Source organism: Notamacropus eugenii, chromosome 4, assembly GCF_028372415.1.
Source record: "Notamacropus eugenii isolate mMacEug1 chromosome 4, mMacEug1.pri_v2, whole genome shotgun sequence".
Taxonomy (NCBI): Eukaryota; Metazoa; Chordata; class Mammalia; order Diprotodontia; family Macropodidae; genus Notamacropus; species Notamacropus eugenii.
Window position 1 is genome coordinate 425,517,820 of NC_092875.1, and position 27,554 is coordinate 425,545,373.

The following is a 27,554-nucleotide window of genomic DNA, read 5'->3' on the forward strand; positions in this document are numbered from 1 at the left end:
GGAAGAGCTCAAAAAGGATTTTGAAAAACTAGTAAGAGAGATAGAGGAAAAATTGGGAAGAGAAATGAAAGTGATGCAAGAAAATCATGAAAAACAAGTCACCCACTTGGTAAAGGAGTAATAAAAAAATACTGAAGAAAATATCATCAAAAAAAAAAAAACCCAACAGACTAGGCCAAATAGTAAATATGATCCAAAAAGCCAATGGGGAGACGCATGTCTTAAAAAGCAGAACTGGTCAAATGGAGAAAGAGGTCCAGAAGCTCACTGAAGAAAATAATTCCTTCAAAATTAGAATAGAGCAATTGGAAGCTAATCACTTTACAAGAAATCAAGAAGTGACAAAATAAAACCAAAAGAATGAAAAAATTGAAGACAATGTGAAATATCTCACTGGAAAAACAACTGACCTGGAAAATAGATCCTGGAGAGATAGTTTAAAAATTATTGGACTACCTGAAAGCCATGATCAAAAAAGGAGCCTAGACATGATCTTTCAAGAAATTATCAAGAAAATCTGCCCTGGTATTCTAGAACCAGAAGGTAAAATAGATATTGAAAGAGTCCACCAATCACCTACTGAAACAGATCCCCAAAATGAACACCTCCTGAAACATATCCCCAAAATAAAAACTGCCAGGAATATTATAGCCAAATTCCAGACTTCCCAGATCAAGGAGAAAATATGGCCAGCAGCCAGAAAGAAACAATTCAAGAATTGTGGAAACACAATCAGGATAACACAAGATTTAACAGCTTCTACATTAAGGACTCAGGGGGCCTGGAATATAATATTCCAAAGGAGCTACAATTACAACCAAGAATCACTTACCCAGCAAAACTGAGTATAATCCTTCAGGGGAAAATGAACAGTCAATGAGATAGAGGACTTTCAAGCCTTCTTAATGGAAAGACCACAGCTGAATAGAAAATTTGATGTTTAAATACAAGATTCAAGAGAAGCATAAAAAGATAAACAGGAAAGGAAAATCATAAGGGACTTAATAAGGTTTAACTCTTTACATTCCTACATGGGAAGATGATATTTGTAACTCATGAGACCATTCTCACTATTAGGGCAGTTAGAAGAAGCATATACAGACAGAAGGCACAGATGTGAGTTGAAGATGAAAGGATGATAATATCTAAAATACGAAATTAAGGTGTGAGAGAGGAATGTACTAGGAAAAAGAGAAAGGGAGAGACAGAATGGGGTAAATTATTTCACATAAAAGAGGCAAGAAAAAGTTTCTGCAGTGCAGAGGAATGAGGGAAAAAAAGGGAGAGTGGGAGAAACTTACTTTTATCAGAATTGGCTCAACGAGGGAATAACATATATACTCATTGAGTATAGAAATCTATCTTACCCTACAGGAAAGTAAGAGGAGAAGGGATTAAGACAAAGGGGGCAATGAGAGAAGGGAGGGCAGACTGGGGGAGGAAATAGTCAGAAGCAAAAACACTTTTGTGGAGGGACAAGGAAAAAGGAGAGAGAGAATAGAATAAATGGGGATGGGGGGAACAGGATGGCAGGAAATACAGTTAGCAATAGCAATTGAAAAAATTTGAAACAAGTTTCTCTGATAAAGGCCTTATTTCTTAAACATACAGAAAACTGAATCAAATTTATAAAAATAAGAGCCATCCCCTAATTGATAAATTATCAAATGATATAATAAGTTTTCAGGTGAAGTAATCAACACTAGCTATAGCCATATGAAAAAAATATTCCAACTCACTATTGATTGGAGAAATGCAAATTAAATTCTGAGGTACTACCTCATACCTATTAAATTGTCTAATAGGACAGAAAAGGTAAATAATAAATGGTGAAGAGGCGTGGGAAAAATGAGACATCATTGCACTGTTGGCAGAGTTGTGAACTGATTCAGCCATTCCATAGAGTAATTTTAACTATGCCCAAAGGGCTACAAAACCATGGATATCCTTTGGCTTAGAAATACCATTACTAGGTCTGTTTCCCAAAAGAGATAAAAAACAAAAATGAAAAGGACCTATACGAACAAAACTATTTACAGCAGCTCCTTTCTGGGGATGAAGAATTAGCATCAAATGAAGAATGGTGGAACAAGTTGTGATATGTGATTATGATAGAATACTATTGTAAGAAATGATGAACAAGATGATGATCTCAGACAAACCTGGAAAAACTTTCAGGAGATAAAGTGAAATGTACTATGAACAAAGTAACAGGGGCGGAGCCAAGATGGCGGAGTGAAAGCAATGACTCACCTAAGCTCCTGGACAAACTCCTCTGGATATCTCTGAAAGGAGAATCTGACCAGACTTTGGAGGTGTAGAATCCAGTGGGTGACAGACTTTGACAGATTCGGAGCCCAGGTTGGACTGGAAGGTCCACGGGAAGGATCTGTTATGCAGGGGTAAGCCCCCAGCGCACAGCGCAGCACGGTCAGCGCAGCAGGGTGGAAGGGACCTGAGAAGCCCGAGAGTGGCGGGTGAAACCAGCGGAGCAGGAGACAGGCCAAACCGAGCCGGTGAGAGCCGCTGAGCGCCAGATATCAGCACAGCAGCCCTTGAAACCTTCAGCCTGAAGACTAAACTTCGGTAAGTCACCTACTTGAACTTCCAGGAGCTAGGATGGCGGAGTGATCAGTAAATGCTCTCTCCTCCCCCCTGATGACTGTGAAAGAACCATAAAATTCTTCCCCAGATAAATCCTGGATCAGCGGGAACAGCAGAAGGGGGCAAATAGTCTCATAACACCAGAGGCTAGAAAAATAGCAAAGGGGGATTCTTCTTACTGTGGCGGAGGCAATCTGGAAGGACAGAGAACCCAGGGCAGAGAAAACTCGCACTGAGACCCAGGCAAGCCTCAGAGATTGGAGACAAACCCCAGGAGGGGCGGGAACACGCATTAGCTTCTAGGCATGCCCCAGCCCTCCAGGGGAAAAGGGAAAACAATAGGGAAGCTGGGATCACCATCCCCTGACCTTGCCTTTGCCTCAGGTCAGCTGAGGAGATCTCCTGAGACCAGACCACCCCTCCCACACACCTAACAAGCTAACCCCAGGGGTTGATTTGGGAAACAAAAAAAAAAAAGCCTGCTTTTAGCCTAGACACACATCAGCTCAACTTAAAGATGTGTACCTTCTGACTGAAAGAACCAGAAGCTACAACACTCAGCCAACATCATGAATCGGAAAAAGCAGACGAAAAGTGAAAAAACCATAGAATCTTTCTATGGGGATAAGGACCAAAACACAAACACCAAAGAAGTCAGAGCTGAGACTGTACTTCCATCTGAAACCTCAGATGGGACTATGAATTTCTCGCAAGCACAACTAGATTACCTGGAACATCTGAAGAAGGATATAAAAGAAAAACTGGCCAATGATTTTAAAATTATAAAAAAAGAATTCACTGATGAGAACATCACTCTGAAAAAGAAAATTGAACAAATGGAAAAGGAAGTTCAAAAATTAACTGGAGAGAATAATTCCCTAAAAGGAAGAGTTAATCAAAAGGAAAAGGAAACCCAAAACCTAATTGGGAAAATTGATCAGATGGAAAAGGAAACCCAAAACCTAACTGGGAAAATTGGTCGAATGGAAAAAGAAGTACAAAAATTAAATGGAGAAAATAGCTCCTTAAAGGGAAAAATTGTTCAGATGGAAAAGGAGATGCAAAAGCTAAATGAAGAAAACAATACGATGAAGATTAGAATTGGGCAAGTAGAAACTAATGACTCAATGAGGCAACAAGAATCAGTCAAACAAAATCTAAAGAATGAAAAGATAGAAGAAAATGTAAAATATTTAATTGGAAAAACAACTGACCTGGAAAATAGATCCAGGAGAGAAAATCTAAGAATTATTGGCCTGCCAGAAACCCATGATGAAGAAAAGAGTCTGGACAATATCTTCCAGGAAATCATCAAGGAAAACTGTCCAGAAGTACTAGACTCAGAGGGCAAAATAGTCATCGAAAGAATCCACCGTTCCCCACCGGAAAGGGATCCCAAACTCAAAACCCCAAGAAATATCGTTGCCAAATTCCAGAGCTATCAAGTGAAGGAGAAAATACTACAAGCAGCCAGAAAGAAACAATTCAAATATCAAGGACACACTGTCAGGATCACACAGGACCTTGCAGCTTCTACATTAAAAGATTGAAAGAATTGGAACCCAATATTCCGTAAGGCAAAGGAGTTGGGACTTCAACCAAGGATCAACTACCCAGCAAAGTTCAGCATAACATTTCAGGCAAGGAGAAAGTCATTCAAAGAAATAAGGGATTTCCAGAGCTTCCTGACCAAAACACCAGAACTCAATAGACAATTTGATCTTCAAATGCAGGTCTCCAGAGAATCATAAAAAGGTAAACAGAGGGGAAAAAACAAAAACAAAAACTTGCTACTCAATTAGGGCAAACTGTTTACCTCCCTATAAGGGAAGATGATACCTGTTAATCTTGAGAACTGTGCAGCTATTATGATAAAAGGGATATATGTAGAGGGAACGGGCATAAAGTAAATGATGTCATGTCAAAAATATGATTTAAGTATGAGAAGGGATTGTAATAGGAGGTGTGAAAAGGGGGAAGCAGAAAATGGCAAATTATATCACAGGAAGAAGTACAAAACTATAGTAGAGGGAAGGAGGGGAGGGAGATGAGCATTGTTTGAGAGGTACTCTCATCTGATTTGTTCAAAGGAGGGAACAATAATCTTAAGTAGATAATCCTAACTAGCTCTATAGGTAGTAGGAGGGGAAGGGGGAAGAAAGGGGAGGGTGGCTAAAAGGGAGGAAAGAAGCCATAAGAGTAAAGGGGACTAAAAGGGAGGGGGGTCAAAAGAAGGAGGGGAAGGCTGCAGGAGGAGGGGGAGAAAAGTGAATACTATTGAGGAGGGGAAGGGAGACGGGAGAGCTAAAAGCACAAATGGTGGGAAAGAGGTTGGAGGGAAATACACAGATTGTAATCATAACTGTGAATGTGAATGGAATGAACTCTCCCATAAAACGGAGACGGATAGCAGAATGGATTAAAAGCCATAATCCAACAATATGCTGCTTACAAGAAACACATTTGAAACGGGGGGATACACATAGGATAAAGGTCAAAGGATGGAGCAGAATATATTGTGCTTCAGCTCATGTAAGAAAGGCAGGAGTAGCAATCCTAATCTCAGACAAAGCGAAAGCAGAAATAGATCTAATCAAAAGGAATAAGGATGGAAACTATATCCTGCTAAAAGGCACCATAAACAATGAAGCAATATCATTACTAAACATGTATGCTCCAAGTGGTATAGCATTCAGATTCTTAGAGGAGAGGTTGGGGGAGTTGAAGGAAGAAATTGATAGCAAAACTATACTAGTGGGGAACCTCAACCTCCCCCTCTCTGAACTCGATAAATCCAACCTCAAAATAAACAAGAAAGAGGTTAAGGAGGTAAATAAAACTCTGGATAAGGTAGATATGATAGATCTTTGGAGAAAATTAAATGGGAATAGAAAGGAATATACCTTTTTCTCAGCGGTACATGGAACATTTACAAAAATTGACCATGTACTAGGACATAAAAATCTCACAATCGAGTGCAGAAAGATAGAGATAATCAATGCATCCTTTTCAGATCATAATGCATTAAAAATTACATGTAATAAAAGGCCATGGAAAGAGAAACCAAAAATCAATTGGAAACTAAATAATCTAATTCTAAAGAAGGGTTGGGTTAAAGAAGAAATCATAGAAACAATCAACAATTTCATTCAAGAGAATGACAATAGTGAGACAACATACCAAAACTTATGGGATACTGCAAAAGCAGTTATTAGGGGAAGTTTTATATCTTTGAATGCTTACATAAATAAAATAGAGAAAGAGGAGATCAATGACTTAGGCTTGCAGTTGAAAAAGCTAGAAAAAGAACAAATTGAAAATCCCCAAGTAAATACCAAATTAGAAATACTGAAAACCAAAGGAGAGATTAATAAAATTGAAATTAAGAAAACTAATGAATTAATAAATAAAACCAATAGTTGGTTTTATGAAAAAACTAATAAAATTGATAAACCGTTGGTCAATCTGATTAAAAAAAGAAAGAAGAAGACCAAATTACTAATATTAAAAGTGAAAGGGGTGAACTCACCTCCAATGAGGAGGAAATTAAAACAATAATTAGAAACTACTTTGCCCAACTTTATGCCCACAAATTCGATAATCTAAATGAGATGGATGAATATTTTAAAAAATACAAATTGCCCAGATTAACAGAAGAGGAAGTTGAATACTTAAACAACCCCATCTCAGAAAAAGAAATTGAACAAGCCATCAATGAACTCCCTAGGAAAAAATCTCCAGGGCCAGATGGATTCACAAGTGAATTCTATCAAACATTTAAAGAACAGTTAATTCCAATTCTACATACACTATTTTTGAAAATTGGGGAAGAAGGAGTCCTCCCAAATTCTTTCTATGATACAAATATGGTTTTGATACCCAAACCAGGAAGAGACAAAACAGAGAAAGAAAATTATAGACCAATTTCCCTAATGAATATAGATGCAAAAATTTTAAATAAGATTCTAGCAAAACGAATACAGCATCTTATCACGAGATTAATACATTATGATCAGGTAGGATTCATACCAGGACTACAGGGCTGGTTCAATATTAGGAAAACTATTAGCATTATCGATCACATCAACAACAAAGCTTACAAAAACCACATGATTATCTCAATAGATGCAGAAAAAGCTTTTGACAAAATACAACACCCATTCCTACTAAAAACACTGGAGAACATAGGAATAAAGGGAACTTTCCATAAAATAATAAGCAGTATCTATCTAAAACCTTCAGCAAGCATTAAATGCAATGGGGATAAGCTAGATGCATTCCCAATAAGATCAGGGGTGAAACAAGGTTGTCCATTATCACCACTATTATTCAATATGGTACTAGAAATGTTAGCTGTAGCAATTAGACAAGATAAAGATATTCAAGGAATAAGAATAGCCAAAGAAGAAACTAAGTTATCACTCTTTGCAGATGATATGATGATTTACCTAGAGAATCCCAGAGATTCAAGTAAAAAATTACTTGAATTAATAAACAACTTTGGCAAAGTTGCAGGTTACAAAATAAACCCACACAAATCTTCTGTGTTCCTATATATTTGCAACAAAGTCCAACAGCAAGAGATAGAAAGAGAAATCCGATTTAAAGCTAGGGTAGACAGTATAAAATACTTAGGAGTCTACCTGCCAAAACAAACCCAGGGATTATATGAACACAATTACAAGACACATTTTGCACAAATAAAGTCAGATTTAAGTAAGTGGAAAAACATTAGTTGCTCATGGGTAGGCCGTGCTAATATAAGAAAAATGACAATTCTACCTAAATTAATATACTTATTTAGTGCCATACCAATTAAACTATCAGACAATTACTTTCTAGAGCTGGATAAAATAATATCAAAATTCATTTGGAAAAACAAAAGGTCCAGAATATCAAAGGGACTAATGAAAAGAAATGCTTGGGAAGGTGGCCCAGCGCTACCAGACCTCAAACTGTACTATAAAGCAGCAATTATCAAAACCACTTGGTATTGGCTAAGAAACAGAGAGGTAGACAAGTGGAATAGACTTGGCACTCAAGATGCAGTAGGCAAGGAATATAGCAACCTTCTGTTTGATAAACCCAAGGACCCCAGCTTCTGGGATAAGAACTCATTGTTTGACAAAAATTGCTGGGAAAACTGGATAACAGTGTGGCAGAAATTAGGCATAGACCCATACCTGACACCGTACACAAGAATAAAGTCCAAATGGGTACATGATTTAGGTATAAAGATTGATACCATGAATAAACTGGAGAAGCAAGGAATAGTGTATTTATCAGATCTATGGAGAAGGGAAGAATTCTTTACTAAAGGAGAGATAAAATGCATTATGAAATGCAAAATGGATAACTTTGATTACATTAAACTGAGAAGTTTTTGCACAACCAAACCCAATGCAACCAAAATCCGGAGGGATGTAGTAAATTGGGAAAGAATTTTTACAGCTAAGCTAGGGGATAAAGGCCTCATTTCTAGAATATATAGAGAACTGACCCAAATGCATAATCATACAAGTCATTCCCCAATTGATAAATGGTCAAAGGATATGAACAGGCAATTTTCAGAGGAAGAAATTAAAGCTATCTATAATCATATGAAAAAATGCTCTAAATCACTATTGGTTAGAGAGATGCAAATCAAAACAACTCTGAGGTACCACATCACACCTATAAGATTGGCAAACATGACAGAACAAGAAAATGATAAATGCTGGAGAGGATGTGGGAGAGTTGGAACACTAATTCATTGTTGGTGGAGCTGCGAGCGCATCCAACCATTCTGGAGAGCAATTTGGAACTATGCCCAAAGGGCTACAAAAATGTGCATACCCTTTGACCCAGCAATATCGCTACTAGGACTATATCCCCAAGAGATCATAAAAATGGGAAAGGGTCCCACATGTACAAAAATATTTATAGCAGCACTCTATGTAGTTGCCAAAAACTGGAAGTCAAGGGGATGTCCATCAATTGGGGAATGGCTGAATAAATTATGGTATATGAATGTAATGGAGTACTATTGTGCCATAAGAAATGATGAACAAGAAGACTTCAGAGGGGCCTGGAAGGACTTATATGACCTGATGCTGAGTGAAAGGAGCAGAACCAGGAGAACTTTGTGCACAGCAACGACCACAGTGTGTGAGAGTTTTTTCTGGTAGACTTGGAATTTTGTAATAACGCAAAAACTTCTTATAAAAAAAAAATCGGGGGCGGAGACAAGATGGCGAAGTAGAAAGACGCACATACACATAGCTCCGAACCCACAAACCACAGAACGGCTAGAGGGGACCAACCCAGGGCGAATTCTGCACCCAGAGACCACGAAATATTGGAGCGAGGGAGATTTCTGTTCCGGAGAGACCTGCAAACCTCTGGCGGGGGGTCCTTCGCGCTGTGGACTGGGTGCCGGGACGGGGAGCAGCAGGCAGCCCTGCCGCGGCCACGACACCATGAGGAAGAGATCCAAGAGGGCTACGGGGACGGGATCTCCAGCGACCACGCGGGTGCCCCTACCCACAGAGGGACATGCAAACCTCTCGCAAAAGGTCCGTCGCGCTGCAGACGCGGAGCCCAGCCCAGACCTGCAGCGGCCGCGGCTCCGAGAGGCACAGATCTGAGAAGGCTCCAGAGACGGGATCTCCAGCAGCGGCACAAGCCCCCCCACCAACAGGTGACTGACGGGGGTCAGTGAGAGAGTCTCTTTGGCGGGTTGAGAGGGGAGTGGGGTGCCCCCATGGCTCGGGCCCCCCCAGGAGATAGAAGCTGAGAGGCGGCTACAGACAGGGGCTTCCCAAACGGGCGGGAGCCTGGATCCATTGTGGAAGGTCTGTGAATAAACCCCCTGAGGGAACTGAGCCAGAGAGGCGGCCCTGCCCTGACCTGATCATCTGAACTTAATTCTCACACTGAATAGCAGCCCTGCCCCCGCCAAAAACCCTAAGGCGGGAAGCAGCATTTGAATCTCAGTCCCCAACGCTGGCTGGGAGGACCAGGAGGCGAGGTGGGTGTGAGGAGAACATTCAGAGGTCAGGTCACTGGTTGGGGAGAATGCCCAAAAAAGGGAAAAGAAACAAAACTATTGAAGGGTACTTTCTCGGAGAAAAGACACTTCCTCCCTTCCTTTCTGATGGGGAGGAACAATGCTTGCCATCAGGCAAAGACACAGAAATCGAGGATTCTGTGTCCCAGCCCACCCAATGGGCTCGGGCCATGGAAGAGCTCAAGAGGAATTTTGAAAATCAAGTTAGAGAGGTGGAGGAAAGACTGGGAAGGGAAATGAGAGGGATGAGGGAGAAGCATGAAAAGCAGATCAGCTCCCTGCTAAAGGAGAACCAAAAAAATCTTGAAGAAATTGGCACCTTGAGAACTAGCCTAACTCACCTGGCAAAGGGAGGTTCAAGGGGCCAATGAGGAGAAGAATGCTTTCAAAAGCAGAATTAACCAAATGGAAAAGGAGATTCAAAAGCTCACTGAAGAAAATAGATCTTTCAAAACTGGAATGGTACAGATGGACGCTAAGGACTTTATGAGAAAGACAGATATCTCAGAACATACCGCGCAGATTCGAAAAATGGAAGATAATGTGAAATATCTTATTGGAAAAACAACTGACCAGGAAAATAGAATCAGAAGAGACAATGTAAAAATTCTGGGACTACCTGAAAACCATGATCAAAAGAAGAGCCTAGACATCATCTTCCATGAAATTATCAAGGAAAACTGCCCTGAGATTCTAGAACCAGAAGGCAAAATAAATATTCAAGGAATCCGCAGAACACCGCATGAAAGAGATCCAAAAAGAGAAACTCCTAGGAGCATTGAGGCCAAATTCCAGAATTCCCAGGTGAAAGAGAAAATATTGCAAGCAGCTAGAAAGAAACAATTCAAGTATTGTGGAAATACAATCAGGATAGCACAAGATCTGGCACCGTCTACATTGAGGGATAGAAGGGAATGGAATAGGATATTCCAGAAGTCAAAGGAACTAGGACTGAAGCCAAGAATCACCTACCCAGCAAAACTGAGTATAATACTTCAGGAGAAAAAATGGTCTTTCAATGAAATAGAGGACTTTCAAATTTTCCTGATGAAAAGACCAGAGCTGAAAAGAAAATTTGACTTTCTAACACAAGAATGAAGAGAACCATGAAAAGGTGAACAGCAAAGAGAAGTCATAAGGGACTTACTAAAGTTGAACTGTTTACATTCCTACATGGAAAGACAATATTTGTAACTCTTGAAACATTTCAATATCTGGGTACTGGGTGGGAGTACACACACACACACATGCACACACGCACACATACATAGAGACAGAGTGCACAGAGTGAATTGAAGAGGATGGGATCATATCTTAAAAAAAAAATGAAATCAAGCAGTGAGAGAGAAATATTGGGAGGAGAAAGGAAGAAGTTATATGGGGCAAATTATCTCTCATAAAAGAGGCAAGCAAAAGACTTATTAGTGGTGGGATAAAGAGGGGAGGCAAGAGAAAAACATGAGGTCTACTCTCATCACATTCCACTAAAGGAAAGAATATAATGCACACTCATTTTGATAGGAAAACCTATCTCATAATACAGGAGAGTGGGGGACAGGGGCACAAGCAGGGTGGGGGGGAGGATGGAAGGGAGGGCATGGGGAGGAGAATGCAATACGAGGTCGACACTCATGGGGAGGGAAAGGACCATAAGAAAATAGAAGTAATGGGGGACAGGATAGGATGGAGGGAAATATAGTTAGTCCTATACAACACAACTAGTATGGAAATCATTTGCAAAACTAAACAGATATGGCCTATATTGAATTGCCTGTCTTCCAAGGGGAAGGAGTGGAGAGGGAGGGAGCTAAAGAAGTTGGAACTCAAAGTGTTAGGACTAAATGTAATGTTCTTACCACTGGGTAACAAGAAATACAGGTTAAGGGGTCAAGAAAGCTATCTGGCCCTACAGGACAAAAGAGAAGACGGAGACAAGGGCAATGAGGGAGGATAGAGGAGAGAGCAGACAGGTCACAGGGGCAATTAGAAAGCTTGGGTTTGGGGGGGGAGGGGATAAAAGGGGAGAAAATTTGTAACCCAAAATTGTGTGAAAATAAATGTTAAAAGTTAAATAAAAAAAAAAATCCCAAAGGTGGTTATCAAGGCAAAATGCCTTCCACACTCAGAGAAAGAAATATGGAAGTCACTCACAAAATGTAGCAGATCATGTTTGTGTATGTGTATGTGTTTGTGTATCATGTTCTGATTTGTTATACGATTTCTTTCATTTATTTTAGTCTGACTACATAGCATGACTATAGTGAAAATATACTCAATAGGAAAGTATATGTAGAATCTATACAGAATTGTAAGCAGTCGTGGGGAGGGAGGGGGGTAGAGGGGGGTAGGTGGAGGGGATAAAATCTCAATTGTATGGCAGTGATTGTTAAACATTAAAAAATTAAAAAAAAAAAACAACAAAGTAACAGCAATACTCTAAGATGATCAGCTGTGAAGGACTTAGCTCTTCTCAGCAATAAAGTGATCCAAGACAACTCCGAAAGACCTATGATGAAAAATGCTAGCCATCCCCAGAGAAAGAACTGCTGGTGCCTGTATACAGACTGAAGCATACTTTATTTTTCTTGCTTTTTTTCTTGGATGTTTTCTTTCACAATTGTTTTATATGACTACACATGTATAATCTATATGGGATTATTTGCCTTCTCAATGGGGATGGGGGGAAGGAGAAAGGGAGAGAATTTGGAACTTCAAGTTTTAAAGACAAATGTTAGAAATTGTTTTTATATGTAACTGCGGAAAGTAAAATACTAAATAAAAGCTTAAAAATAGTTGATCGGAAAAAAAGAATAACTTATAACATCAATACTATGAAAAACCCTAATAATTTCAAAGACTTTTGTAAATTGATGAAGAATTAAATGAGAAAACCATTAAAACAATTTGTATAACAGCAACAAAACTGTAGGGAAAAAAGACTGAAAGTTCAAAGAACTCTAATCAAAGACCATCCATGACTCCAGAGGACTGATGATGAAGCATGAAACCCACTTTCTGATAGGTGGTAGTGTCACAGTATAAAGAATGAGACATTTTTTTTGAACATGGACAATGAGAGGATTTGCTCTGCCTATGAAAAGGTTAAGAAGGGTTAAAACAAATAAATTAGATCAATCAGAGCACTAATGCATAGTACTGAGGTAACAGAATCTTTTGATCAAGGAGAAAAGAGACTGGAAATTTTAAAGCACAGAATTCTTTGGGCTTTAGGACAAGCTGGGGTAGGGTACTATTGTAAAGACCTCAAGCAGAAGTTCCCAAACTTATTTGGCCTACTGCCCCCTTTTCAAAAAATTTATTCAGCACCCCCTAGAAATCTACTTTCTTTATCCCTTTAACTTTTTTTTTTTAATTTGCATAATTTCAAACTACTACAATCGCCCTGGATCATTACAGCACTCCCCAGGTAGTATTATCGCTCACTTTGGGAACCTATGCAGGCTTAGAGCATTATGGACCAAGGGGCACCTGAAAGTTTTGGGAGAAGGTTGAGAAAAGGTCAGAATATGCCAAGAAAAAACTACCTAACTTCAACTTTGACCTTGTACTGGCCCGTCTATCAGAAATAGAAAAGAAAAAAATACAGCCCCTAATTTCAACAGCTCAGATTGAAGGGTAAATAGCATTCATATTTCAGTTCAGTGGTATTATGGGTCACGTAGGTTATTTCTGCAGTTTAATCTGGTCATGTAATCATCATCATTTAAAATAGTGGGTTTTTTTAAATGGGAAAATGATTTCTGAGTTCCAAACAATTCCCAAAATTTGATAATGCAATCTGTTCATAAATTGGAAGTGGTCTTCCCGTTAAGCAGGCTGACAACATAATCGTCATTATGGGCTCTGTGTTACAGTTGTTTCCAGGTAAGTTAAGCCTTACGGACTTTTTTGCTCTAGAGGCAGAGCATATGATGTAAATGATGACTTCTTAAGGAGCAAGTTAAGTATTCTGGGAAAAGCCTTCTCCCTTTCTACCCTCTCTTCTTATTTGTCATGAGACTGCCATCCTCCTCCCTTGGTGCCCCATGTGTTGTGGGAATAACTCTTCTTGTACAGTGAGGAGAATTCACCCTCTCAGAGAAATACATGTTCATTTGTGTACATACCCTGCTCACTTCTCACCCTTAACAGGAGGGCTAACTACATGCATGGGCAGACTCTTCTTTCAGAGTAAGGAATATTGCCCTTAACATGGGCAATTCCCGAGGTAAATGCCTTCAAAATATATAAGGCCTAATTGTTGTCTTATTTTGATACTTGGAAAAAACAACAATTTCATCAAAATAGAAACTTCTTCCAGTGACAACAAAAATCACAATTCATCCATGTTCCCATTACTAAAACATTCAGATCATCCTTCTGGTGACGAGGTACCCACACTGAGTATTTGGTTCTTCAATGACAGAAACACACAACTTATCTCTGGGCCCTTTTTAAAAGCTTTTTCCTAGCCTGGCAAAATCTGTGGAGCTTGTCCTGTGTTTACATAACTTCTGAGAGCCCAGAGTCACCTCCATAGTACAAAGAAGCTTCAAAATAGGATTGTATCAATTTTACATTCTTAAGTAATTTAGAGCCCTTTTAAAAGCTAAATTTAAACTCCAATTTGAGAAGCAATATGACAGAGAAAGAGGACCTTCCTCAGCTCTCGCCTTCTTCACATGCTGGCTGTGGGACTCTCAGAAAGTCATTTAACCTTTCAGTACTCTAAGTAATTCTCTAAGACTATAATTTTCAGAGAAGGTAACTGACCTGAATTGGTAGAAGAAGTTCCTTACAACAGTGAAATCACAGATCCAGTCCCTGGGCCTACCCTCTAGATTCCAATTATGCCTATTACAAAATTTAAAAATAGGCAAGAGTCCTCATTCGAAGGGAAGAAATCCAGGCTGCCAGCAGCTATGTGAAAAAAAGTCCAAGACACTAATAATGGTAGAAATGGAAATGAAAGCAACTCTGAAGTTCCACCTCACACTCAGGCCGACAAAACTGACAAAAAAAGGAAAATGACAAATATGGAAGGGACTATGAGAGAATAGGCACATTAATGCACTACTGGTACAGCCATTCAGGAAAACAATCTGGAACTATTCCCCAAAAGAGGCTGAATTGTGATACTATTATTTGATTAAAGAGATGGAAGAAATAGGAAACAGACCCATAGTCTCAAAAATACTTATACTAGCTTTTTTGTAGTGGCAAACAACTGGAAACTAAGAAGTATGGTTGAACAAATTAAGGTAGATAAATGAAACGGAACATTATTGGCCACAAAAAATGACAAAAGGGATAGTTTTGAAGAAACTTGGAAAGACATATGTGAACTGACACATAATGAAATAAACAGAACCAGAACAATTTATATGATGAAAACATCAAGAAAAGGAATTACTTTGAAAGATATGAGATCGCTGATTCATACAATCAATGATTAGCCATAGTTCCAGAGTAATGATGGTAAAAAGTTGTCCACCTGCTGAGAAGTGGTGAATCTGATATGCACAATGAAACATAATTCTGGATATGATCAGCATAGATTTTATTTTGTTTTTTGGGGAGGAAGTGGGAAGGAGAGAAAGTTAATGCTTTTTGATTTAAAAAATTTTTTAAAAGTTTAAACAAGATTTTAAAAGATGATGAACCATAGAATTGGGAACTGGCATAAAAGGGACTTTGGCAAGGTTAGAGAAGAGAAAAACTTTTTTTTTTCACTGTAAGCTTGCTGTGTGGCACTGAAAAAATCACCAGTTTACTGACCTATGTGACACCCAAAGAAGTATAGTCTTGGGGAAGAAGAGAGCACCAAAGATTGAGTATGGATGCTTATTCTGCCGTTCAAATATCTGGTCACCTAGCACTGATCCACAAGGATTGGAAATCAAATTTATCCCTTTCTGAAAGAACTCTGAGACAATTTAGTGGCCCTAGACTGCCACAGTGGGTCATTTAGCTATGAAAAAGTTGCAAATCCCCATGACTGTAGGTAGGGCTGAACAAAGCCTATCCTGAATTTGAGCCAGTTCCTAAAGTTCTGGAAAATCTAGGTTCTGTTCTCTCCCCTCTCTCTTCTATCCTATTCTCTCCTCTTTATTTTTCTTTTAAAGACAGGGGTTTCCCTATCTTGCCCAGAAAGTCAGTGGTATTCTTGGGCCTGATCTCAATACTGATAAGCACTAGAACTTTGACCTGCTCTCTTTCTGACCTGGGTGAAGTTCACAATTTCTTGGGCAGCCTGGTTCCCAAATGGACTTAGTACAGACGTCTGAGCAACTTAGCAACTTAGCCCACTGTTACTCAAAATTCCCAAGTTCAAAACATCCACCAACCTCAGTCTTCTTGGTAGCTGAGATCACAGGTGTGTGCCACCACAGCCAGCTGAATTCTAGGTTTTCTATAGAACATGAGGACTTACTGGAAGCAGGAATGTGAATAATTTCCTTCAGTTTGGAAGTGACTCTCCTCAAAAGGACCATACTAGCAACAAAATCATCATCACCAGAATATGACAATATATCAGAACAGTAATGGAGTTTAAAGACCATGTCTGAGCTTATCAGGGACCCAGAAAAGTTGTAGGAGAAAAGAAAAGGTAAGAATTGACCCAAGAGCCCAGAATTTTTTAACCTTTGGGTCTGATCTTATCCTGCAATTAGCCCTCCCAGGATATATTGTGGTAAAGGAGAAAGACAGGAGTGGGAGAAGAAACTGGTTAAAGGCAGAAGGGGATCACCCAAATAGTTTGTCCTAGAAATATAGAAACTAGCCTGAGATTCAAGTATATGGGGTACAACAACATTCTCCTCTAGCCTACTGCTTCTCTAGGGCAGGAAGAAATATGATGCATACAATCTTCCCAACTACCAGAGCCCTTCCTCCTTAATTTTCTTTGTATTTATTCTCTCTAAAAATTAAAATAAATGTTGTTCATAAAGTACATGTTGTGTCCTATAGGTGACTATAACTCTTCAGAGAAGGATCTGCACCAACAACAGCAGCTGCCTCAAAGAAGGTGCTTAATAAGTTCTTGTTGTTTGAATGATTGAAAATAAAGTATTGCCCTCTAAGTGGGTACAGAAGACCAGTTTGTCCATTGCTCCTTCTACCTCAATAAAGTCACATGGCTACCCTCCCTTTTAGCATGTTCCTCTTAGCTTGAAGGGTGGAACTGGACTCAATAATTAGGAACCTGCTATTACTGTTTTTTTCAAAATTTATTTTGATTAGAGTTATCTCTTTTACTTACACATTAAAATTCAAAACCAAAAAATACTATCTGCTACTTAGCACCAAATGTGCCTGTTCAACTTCTTCATGTTGTAGACAAATGACCAAAATAGATATAAATTTACAAGAGGCTGGGGCCACAGAGAAGATATGAAGAGAGGAAACCAAAAAGATGAAATAATGGATTTTGAGAATGATTGTGATACAAAAGAGGTGAATATGGCAATACTTCCTAAAGTAGTAAGCAACGTTTTTTCTCTTTCTGATGCTTAGCTTTTAAAAAGACTGCCTAATTAAGGTTAACTTTAGAGGGTAAGAAGTTTTAAAAGACTAAAGAAATTTATTTGTTCTAGAGTTACTCTGTTCTGTGTTAAAAGCCTTCTCTAACACCTCATCATAGGCAGCAAGGTGGCACAGTGGAGACAGCACCAGGTCTGGAGTCAAAAGAACCTGAGCTCAAATGCAGCCTCAGACACTTGATGTGACCCTGGGCAATTCACTTAACCCAGTCTGCCTCAGTTTCCTCATCTCTCAAATGAGCTGGAGAGGGAAATGTCAAACTACTCCAGTATCTTTGCCAAGAAAACTCCAAATGGGGTCAAGAAGAGACAGACATGACTGAAAAACAACTGGACGAAAATAACAACTACAAGTCTTATCTTGTGTCAAGGTGTGGAGGAGATCCCAGGCTCTCGAAAGGCACATCCACGTACTAGAATACCTGGGAAATGCTGCACAATGCCCAACCAAGTTCGAATGGATCACAGGGGTAGACATTTAGAGCTGGAAGGTTTCTTAGAAGACATCTAGCCCAAACTTCCCATCTTATAAAAGAGAAAACGGAGGCCCAGAGTGATTACCCACATTTGTATTAAACTGCAGAACCAGGATCTGAATCCATGTCCCCTGATTCTAATCCAGCATACTTTCCCATTCACCCTGCTGCTTTAAATATGGAACTAGTAACAGACTGTGCATTCTCTAGAGACTAGACAAGTTCGCCACTAGTTGGCTAAAGGTTCATAAGTTAATGAACTCTTGCCCAGAAAAAAATCTCAACAACACATAAGGGAGATGTGATATACATCAGTGGGGGAGGGTCTCTTCATACCTATAACAACACAGATTCTTAAATTACCGAAGTGTCACCAATCATGAATTGAGATGTCCTCAATCACCCTAAGGCACCAGGCTCATCATTTCTTGAAAACAAACTAGGAAGAGCTCATACCCATGATTCCAATTTGTCATATGCCCCAGAATATGATTTTACAGACTTCTGATCATAGCTCATTCTGCTGATAAACACTGAAACACAGTTACAGGAGGAGCATAGGGAAGTACACTAGTGACCAGAGGACTGTCCTACCCTGTACATAGCTCTTATCACACCAGTTCACAAATGTCCAGCCAGGGCCTCCATGGTCTGCACTGGCTCACTCAGTCTCCCACATGTAATCACTAAAAGCACCCTCACTCTCCACTCATTCTCAAACTACATGAAGCCACAGGTTTACCAATGCTTATCTACTTGAGTTTGACTATTCAACTCCATTCTCCCATTAAGGAAAATGGTATAGAGGAGAAGATACTTGGGCAACAGATAAGTGGAAGTATTCTAAGTATTGGTGGTGAGAGGCCCCAGAAGGGGGCTGCTGTGAGTGTGAATGCACACTTGGGGGGCTTCTTGTCACTGTATTTCTACTTCTCTGGTATGATCTTCCTGCCCAGGTACCTCTGGTTGTTTCCCTCTCCCTAAAGGAGAAGAGGGGGCTAAGCAAACTGTCACTGGTTCTTTAAGCCTCAAACGAAGAAGCACCAGAGGACCTCTTATTACACACACACTACTTTATTGCTGGCAATCCCAATGGCATTTACAAGAAACCCTAGTCGCACCACACATCATCAGCTTTCCTTTCACATTCCCTCCTGACACTCAGGCCAATTTCTCAACCTCCAAGCTATTTCCTGAAACTTTTCAGAAGCCCAACAGAATTGGGGGCAGGCAGGTCCCCTTGCAGCCTCTTGTTTGTCCTTTTTCTGTTCCATTACACGAGAATCCAACAATAAGAACAGTCAGCGCAGAAACATCCTTACCTGCCTTCTGAAAACAGAGGAAAATCATCCTGAAGTTCATGTTTGTGCAGGAGTTCTCCAAGTAGGAAGCCATTAGAAAAATCCTTTTCAAGTGCCTTTGGACCTGAATTTTTAAAAGATTAAAACATTTTAAAATGGTGAACATTAACACATATTAAACTCTTAAATTCACACAAAACAAAATAAAAAATCTTTAAGTCTTTGAATTATAAAAAATAGTTTTTTGAGAAATAGTAACTCATCTTCCAGGAACCAAAAGGAAAAAAAGAAAAACAAAAAGGCAGCTGTACTGTAATACAGGACTCTTCTTCTCTTTGCTCTACCACTCTCCTCCTGGCCCTGCCTGAAGACAGGGCAAGCACATCTGGAAGCAAACCTACTTCCAACCCCCTTCTCCATGTATAATGGAGAATGAGGCAAAAGACAGGACTGAGCATGGAGCATGCTCATAGACCTGTCATCATGGGGGTAGGTGGGTGGGGAGAGGGCAAATAGCAGAATTTTGAAAAAGAAAGAGGCAACCAAATCACACTGGTTCCCCTTTGCTGCTGTGCATGCTAAACTTAGGAAGGCCAGGATGCAGCTACTGGGCACAGAATGAATGGATTCTTTTACCCATGTTTGCATTACATGAGTAAGCTGTAGCTGTGTACATTCATCAGTTGGGATCAGCAGCAGAGACAGGAGCACAAGAGCAGACACAATGAGATCAGAGCTCTTGTTAGGGAGGCTGCAGTGAACTGAGTTCCTGGGGACAAATGACTCCAAGGTCCAAATCAAAGCTGTGTGCTCTGCTAAGGGGATGAGAACTGATCTTCTCATCATAAGCAAAGCAGAAACAGATTTTCCCCTTCCAGGGATGCTGGCTACGCTTGTGGGTTTTGGGGATGGAATGAGGTAGAACATTTGTGGCTACATGGGTGAGTAAATGGGAGTTAACACCAACCTTCATTGATACTGTTTTGTTATGGTGATTTTTATTACTTCAGTTAAATATTTATTCTAATTATTTTATGATTCCTCTATCACTTCTCTTTCTCTCTGTCTTTTCTAATTACTTCAGTAACTAGGAAAGGAGAGGCAATAGCCAGTGGAGAGAGAAGACAAAAGGGTAGAAGCTTTCCTAGAAGGAATGAGAAGTGACAATTGAATTATCAAAGTAAATGTTACAACCCAGAACGAGGAAGTTAGGCTGAATGAGTCAGAGAGTTTGGAAGTTACTCCAGAGTCATTCAGTATTGGGCAGTGCTCACAGTGAGTCGGGGTGAGCCACTGACTGAGAGTACCTGACCCTCAGGAAGAGTGTCCAACACAGCCCATGGCACCCCTTGGGTTCTACATAAAGCTTCATAAATCATATAAGAAGAACAAACTAGCTATACATAACAGCATATGCATCTCTGGAAGAAAACAAAGAGAACCATTGTTATCTGACTCTCTGTAACCCCATATGGTGTTTTCTTGGCAAAGACAGTTAGTTGGTAATTTGCCATTTTTCTTCTCCAGTTCATTTGAGAGATGAGGAAACTGAGGCAAATAGGGTTAGGTGACTTACCCAGGGTTACTCAGCTGTAACTGGCTGAGGCCAAATTTGAACCCAGGAAGATGAGTGCTCCAGACTCCAGACTTAGCACTCTATCCACTGTGTCCAAGATAACCATAGACGGAAATAAATAAAACAGCAGTGAAGCTGATAGAACTAAAGAACACTATATAGGGGGAAAACACTGGATATTCCTTCAGTAGACTGTATTTCAGCTTTGTCTCTATACCTGAACCACTAGATATCATTTAATTTCTCTCTGCCTCAGTTTCATCATTTGTAATATGAAGGAGTTCAGTTAGATGATCTTAGAGTCACTTCTAATATTCTATGACTATAATGCTAGAGTTAAAAACAAAGGCATGGATACTAAGAATATTTAGAGAATTTGACTATGTTATTTTGGTTGTCTAGCATCGCATGAGGGTATCAGTCAAGTAATTAAGCATTTATTAAGCACCTACAGGTGCTAGGTACTTGGTTAAATACTGGGGATAAAAAGGTAAAACAATTTTTTAAAGTCTCTGTTTTTAGGGAACTCCCAATCTAATGGAGGGAGACAACATGCAAAAAAAAAAAGAAAAGAAAAGACATATAAAGGATACACTGGAGATAATCGCAGTGGGAAGGGACTAACATTAATGAATACTAAGAAAGGCTTCTTGAAGAAGGCGGGATATGTCAGATGAAATTTGAAGGAAGTAAGCCACAGGGTAAAAGTGAGGAAAGAGAGAATTCCAGGCATGGGGGTGTATTGTTGATGTATTTTTACTGGAATTACTGTATTTTTAGTGGAATGGGAAGATCTTTCCCTTTCATTAATAGGGCTATGTGACCTGCTTAAGTCACATGAGTTTGAGTCACTTGAAGCCTGTGGTGGGAAGAACTTGCTGAAGGAGTGGAACAGGGAGAGGAGGAGCTAGAGCAGAGCTAAGAGGAAGTTGGTCAGACTAGTCAGAGCTAGGGGAGAGGGAATGCTGCAGCTAGCTGTGACTGAGAGAAGGGCAGTTTGCTTGAGGGGGCTTGTTTGTGGGAAGGCCAGATAATGTGTATAGACTTCTTGGTTACTATTACGGGTTACCTTGTTGCTACAATGGATTTGGCTTTCTAGTGTCTGAATAAATGTTTCGGTTCTATCTTCCATGTGGAGAGTCTGTTATATTTTGTGATTCAGAACTGTGAACTGTGCTGGCTTATGAACATTGCATTGGTGCTACAGGGCCAGTGAAAATGTCCAGAGCTGCAAGATGGAATATCTTGTGGGAGGAGCCATTGGGAGACCAGAGTTACTGAATTACAGAGGGGATAAGGTATGAGAACACTTGATAAGCATGAGGGGACCACGTTATATAGTACCTTAATAGAGTACTATATACTAGAAATCTCTAAATGGAGTTTTTTAGATTTGATTCTGGGGCAACAGGAAGCCACTGGAGTTTATCTGATAGGGGAGTGACAGTAATTATACTGTACTCTCAATGTGCAACTGTGGGATCAATTCATGGATGCAGACTACCTAGGCTACAGAACTGAACTAATACCTGGAGATGGCATGGGACCTACTTTCTGCTTTTTTGATCATTTATGTCTTTCCTAATATGAAATGAAGAGTGTTTTGCCACATTACTTTCTGACTCTCAGCGCTGCATCAGCCCCCTCTGCTTGTCCTCTGTGACTGGGAGGCTGGAGGTCAGAGCATTGAAATCCTCCGAAGGTCTCCCTTATTGAGGGCTCAGTTTTTTTCCAACTGAGTTCCTTATCATCAGCTGCTCCCTTTGGTTTTCATTATGCCCCTGTGCTGGGTAACCTCAGGTAGTTCCCAAGCCTCACCATTTTCCAGCTTCCTTTTTTATACTGTCTTTCTCCATTAGATTGTAAGCTCCTTGAGGACAGGGACTGTCTTTTCTTATTTGTATTCCCAGTGCTTAGCATATAGTGTGTGCTTAATAATAACTGTATGTGCCTAGCACATAGTAGGTGCTTAATGTTTATTGGCTATTGACTGGTATATATAACATGGTAGACTTACTGCAAAATTTAAACTTTCTGCAAAATATATTCAAAAGGCAAAGGAGCTCTGTTCCAAATTATTTTCATATCTTTTGCCACAAAATATTCTTCATTGTTACTATCATTTTCTTTTAGCTTATCAGGTGCATTCATAATAACCATGATTTCTGAATCACAAACACAATGGACTAGAGACATTTCTGTCAGCCTGTATCCTTTTTTTTTCCTCTCATTTCCATAACATTTGTTGATGGGTTATAGGATCAGATGATACATCTCTCACCATTTCATTAATTTTTGCTAGCATGTCTGGGGTAGTGTAAGATTCAACATTCATTACTAGAATAAGATGATACCTTACAGGCCCAATGTCACTATGCATTTTTCTCCAAGTCTATCTTAGCATTTTATTATAAGTTCAAAGAGAAACATCTTGAAAGTTGTGTATTGGATCCTACTAATTTGATTGAAAATCCTATTTAAAATCTGTACTATAGATAAAAATTGGTCACAAAATCTCTTCTCTACTAATATTTCTTATTCCAGATAACAATACCCTGGCACATGGGTTAAATAAATGACCTAACTGGCAGGATAGACGATGTAAAAATATTATCAGATAGTAACACAGAATATCAGAACTGGCATGGACCTCAGACATCTATCTTGCCCAATAAGACTCTTTTACAACATCATAGAAAAGTGGTTACCCGGTTCCACTGCCTCAAAAGCAATGAAGGGAGACAACTCATTCCATTTGGGACAGCCCTAAGTGTCAAGAGGTTCTCTATTTACACAGCTGAAATTTGAATCACTGAAAGTTGCATGTATTGTCCTTAGTTCTAGCTTGTATGACCAAGCAGCATCCTTATTCCATAGAATGGTCTCTTCAAATGCTTGAAGCTATCAGTCTCACACTGTCTTTACCTTCCCAAATATCCCAGTTTCCTTAAATTAAATCTCATATGGTAGGTTCATCAGTTCCCTTACCATCCTGGCTGCTTCTTCCCAAAATACAAACTTATCAAGATGCTTCCTAAAATTCAGTTCCCAGAACTGAACATGATATCCCATTATTCAGTTCAGGGAACAAAAAAGGAGAATAATTCTCCTTTGAATAGCTCTGAATATCATGTTTCTCAGTGCAGTTTAGGATGCCATCATTTCCTTGACTGTCTTGTCAAAATGATGAATTTCCAGTTCATTATGACCCCAAGAAAATTTTCCAGGAACTGCTATCAAGCCATATAATTTTCATCACATATTTGGGAAGTGGATTTTTTAAACCCAAGTGTATAATTCTGCATTTACCTCTATTCAATTTCATCTTATGCAATTTGGCCACTCATCAGTCTTTTAGAATCTCAACATCATCATCCAGTGTTCTCCACTATCTCTCGAAGTAACATGTCATATGTGAATCTTCTATATCTTTCACTTACAAGCATGCACTAAAGCAAAGGTAGACCCTTGGGCCACTTCACTAAAGACTTTCATCCATGCAATTAATGGCTATTCTTTGGAGCCAATCATTCAACTAGTTCTGAATCTACCTAACAGTATTATCCTATAATCAACATCTTTCCAGCTTGCCCACAAATAGCAAGAGACACTCTCTTTATAGCATGACCCTGATCTACCCTATCACAATAAGAACTATGGTGATTCTGACATTCTGGCATGCCTAGAAGGTTCGAGTAAAGAAATGCTGACTTTTAATTATCCTAGCTTACCTTCCTATATGATTACAAAGCATCAATATGGTAGAACTAAAAAAAAAACCCTGTTGACAAAAACATACACGCAAGAAAGTCAAAATTCTGAAACACGGAATTGAAGTGGAGGATGGTGCCTTGAAATGGCTCTCTGTTTTGGGGCTTCTTCTCTTTTTCCTTTCCATTTGTTTGCATGGGAGACCAAAAAGAAACTCAGAGTTAAAAAACCTGGAGGGCCTTAGTTATAGGCAATCCTATAACTAAAGAGCAGTCCGTAAAATTATGCTAACAGATGAAGTTTGGTCATCTGATTGATGTTAGCAGGTAATATCAGAATTTTTAACTATACCTCAGACCTTTAGGCAAGTCACTTTTACCTCTGTTTGCTTCAGTTTCCTTATCTGTAAAACAGGGATAATAACATCGCCTATCTCTCAAGAGTTGGGAAGATAAAATGAGATGATTTTGAAGTATTTAGTATAGTGCCTGGCATGTAATAAGCACCATATAAATGCTATTAATTCTTATTACTACTTAAGGGTCTTGAGACCAAGACAATTCCCCTGGTGATCTAGAAAGTAAGGTTTAAAAAACAGACTTAATACCTGCAGATACTACTTAGCTGACTGGTCACTCTGTGTTACAAAAATTTCAAAGACCTCAGACAAAGATTCTCCTTTTGGAGAGGAAAAATCCATCTTGATCAAGGTTCTGTACAGTCACAGAGATTCCTTCTAAGAATAAAAGCAGCTATAGACTTTTTCTTAGCTTGGTGACCAGCTGGATTAGGCTTTAAGTTAAAGAAGACTTCTGCTAAAGTCAGGAGAAGCCAGAAGCAGAAAGAATCTTGTGTTAAGTGGCTACTTCTGGTAGCAAACATAGCCATCAAGCAGCTACCATGAGACAGTAACACTCAAAAACAACCACATGCTATGCCATCTCCATAGCACGGACTACACATCCCAAAAAACCTATGAAGAGGAGGCCTTGCATGAACAGGGCAAGAACATTCCCCCAAACATGGGTGGCCTGTTGAATTTCCCTTTCCACATGTTCTCTGGCCACACATGTTCCCTGGCCACACGGGTTCCCTATTCATGCCTCTTCATGTGCTCTGGTCACATATATTATTTACACATGCACCAAGGCCACACATACTCCCTACTGATCTGCATTTCCAAATGTGTACCCTACATGATGTACGCTTTTTCATGAAGCCTCATTATGTGTGGCCACTCTTCCTACTGACAGTGTGACTGTTTATGGAAGCATATGCCCCAAGTTTACAGAAAAAATATTGTATTATTGTTTCTTTTCCTATGCTATATCCTAGAAAGACTACTATGAGCTGTGTCCTCTGGTGACCTTTAAAAGTAAACATATGAATAAGGGATCCTGAGTTTGTTTTTTTTTTTTTGTTTTTTTTTAGTAAGTATGCACCAACGAAGTACCTTGCACCTGGGCTAGATTTTTTAGAGGATCCCATATGTGAGCACAGGGTTGTCTTCAGATGCTATATCTAATATGTTTTAGAATTGTTCCTGGACACAAAATTAAGCTCACTTATGTATAATTTATAGACTCCAATTATTTCCCTTTTTTTGAAAATTGTCCCAACATATATCCTTCTTCAGTCCTTTTCCAAGATTCAGTAGAGTTTGTACCAGCCCAGGAATTTGAATTTATTGAGAGCAGTAGTAGTTAAATTTAGTCTTACTCCCTCTTCACTTATTTTGGGTTTCAATAATTCTCTTTTTAAGAGAAAAAAGGTAATGGTCCAGTGGCTAACTGATCCTTTCTTATCCCTCAAACTAATAAAGATTCTCTTACTGTGCTTAACATTCTATTTCATTTTAATCCTCAGATAATTATGCTTGCTTCTATACATGTCACATATACATATGACACATGTATATGTGTGCATGTGCATGTGTATGTGTGTGTATGTGTGTATACAGTTAAAGTTTCCACTCCAAATATACACAGATGGATCATGTTTTGCCTTTTCATTTAGCCCTGGGTCAGAGATGAGACACCCTTTGATCTTTTCACCGAGAAAGTTTGAAGTCCAGACAATGGAAAGGCTTCTATAACACAGAGAACTCTGTCCTACTGCTTTTGTATAGACTACAGTGCTATCATGCATCGTGGCTCAATTTCCTACTATGCTGTGATAACAGCTGAGCTGTACTGGCTGATGTAGAATCAGTGGGGCCCTTCTAGGAAGCCACTATGTCCTTTAAGGTCATTGAGATGAAAAGGGAATCTTAAAAGTATGAAAGGTACTTAAAGATTTTCTAGTTCAGATTTTCTAGTCCAGCTCCCTGCCAAATTTCCCAATCATTAAACTGTCCTTTCTTTGTATCTCCAGTGCTTAGTACAAGACCTGGTATATGGTTCATGCTTAATAAATAATTTATTAACTTACGGACCAAGAACTCAGTATATGTGACTCAGTAGTTGAGATTACATTTTTGGGGAATCCCTGATTCTTACAGCGTTATTACAAAGGCAATACATTTATTTTCCTCTGTCATTCACAATGGAAATTTTTTTTAAAGATTTAATATTTTATTTGCCCCCAAAATTACATGCAAAAACAATTTTTAACTTTCTTTTTTAACATTTTGAGTTCCAAATTTCTTCCTTCCCTCTCCTCCTCCCCTCACTGTTCAATGAAAAAAAATTTTTTAGCCCAATAAAATTCAGACACTACTCTATAATTTGGGGCAAGTAGGTTGTGCAGTGGATAGAATGCCAAGCCTGGAGTCAGGAAGACTCATCTTCCTGATTTCAAATCTGTTTTCTGACATTTAATAGCTGTGCAAACCTGGGCAAATCACTTAACCTTGTTTGAGGGGTAGAAAACCCCAGATGGAGTCACAAAGACTCAGACATGACTGAAAATGACTGAACAGCAATAGTCTACAATTTGGATGACTTTATGAAAAGATCAACATTCAGCAAGTAAAGAGCTAGCCCGTGTCTAATCCCACTTGAAAAACATTAATTTAGTTTTATTTTAATTTTTTCTCTAGTATGAGTTTGAAACTATAAACTCTGATAACCTATCCCTTTCAAGCACTTAATATAGTTTACAAAAAGCCTCAGTATTTGGCATTAAATCTCAATTGCTACCTTATTGCCTTGTTTCATGGGACTGCCCACCATCCTCTTGGATATTTGAAAAAAAAATTTTTATATTAAACTAAATCTGATGGTCTGGTCTTGATTTGCACAATGCCTAGGTGCTATTAGACTCACGATCTTAACTTCTATTCATTCTGAGCCA

General features: G+C 39.2%; 1 protein-coding gene across 15 annotated transcripts in view; it reads right to left on the bottom strand.

The window, feature by feature from the left end:
* Nucleotides 1–27,554, bottom strand: part of SPEF2 (sperm flagellar 2) — a 289,696-nt gene that overhangs the window by 256,226 nt on the left and 5,916 nt on the right. For all 15 annotated transcript variants that reach the window (XM_072605832.1, XM_072605837.1, XM_072605838.1 and 12 more), the window contains one exon: nucleotides 18,995–19,097. In XM_072605832.1, coding sequence (XP_072461933.1) covers nucleotides 18,995–19,097 — 103 coding nt within the window. The remainder of the gene's footprint in view (nucleotides 1–18,994; nucleotides 19,098–27,554) is intronic.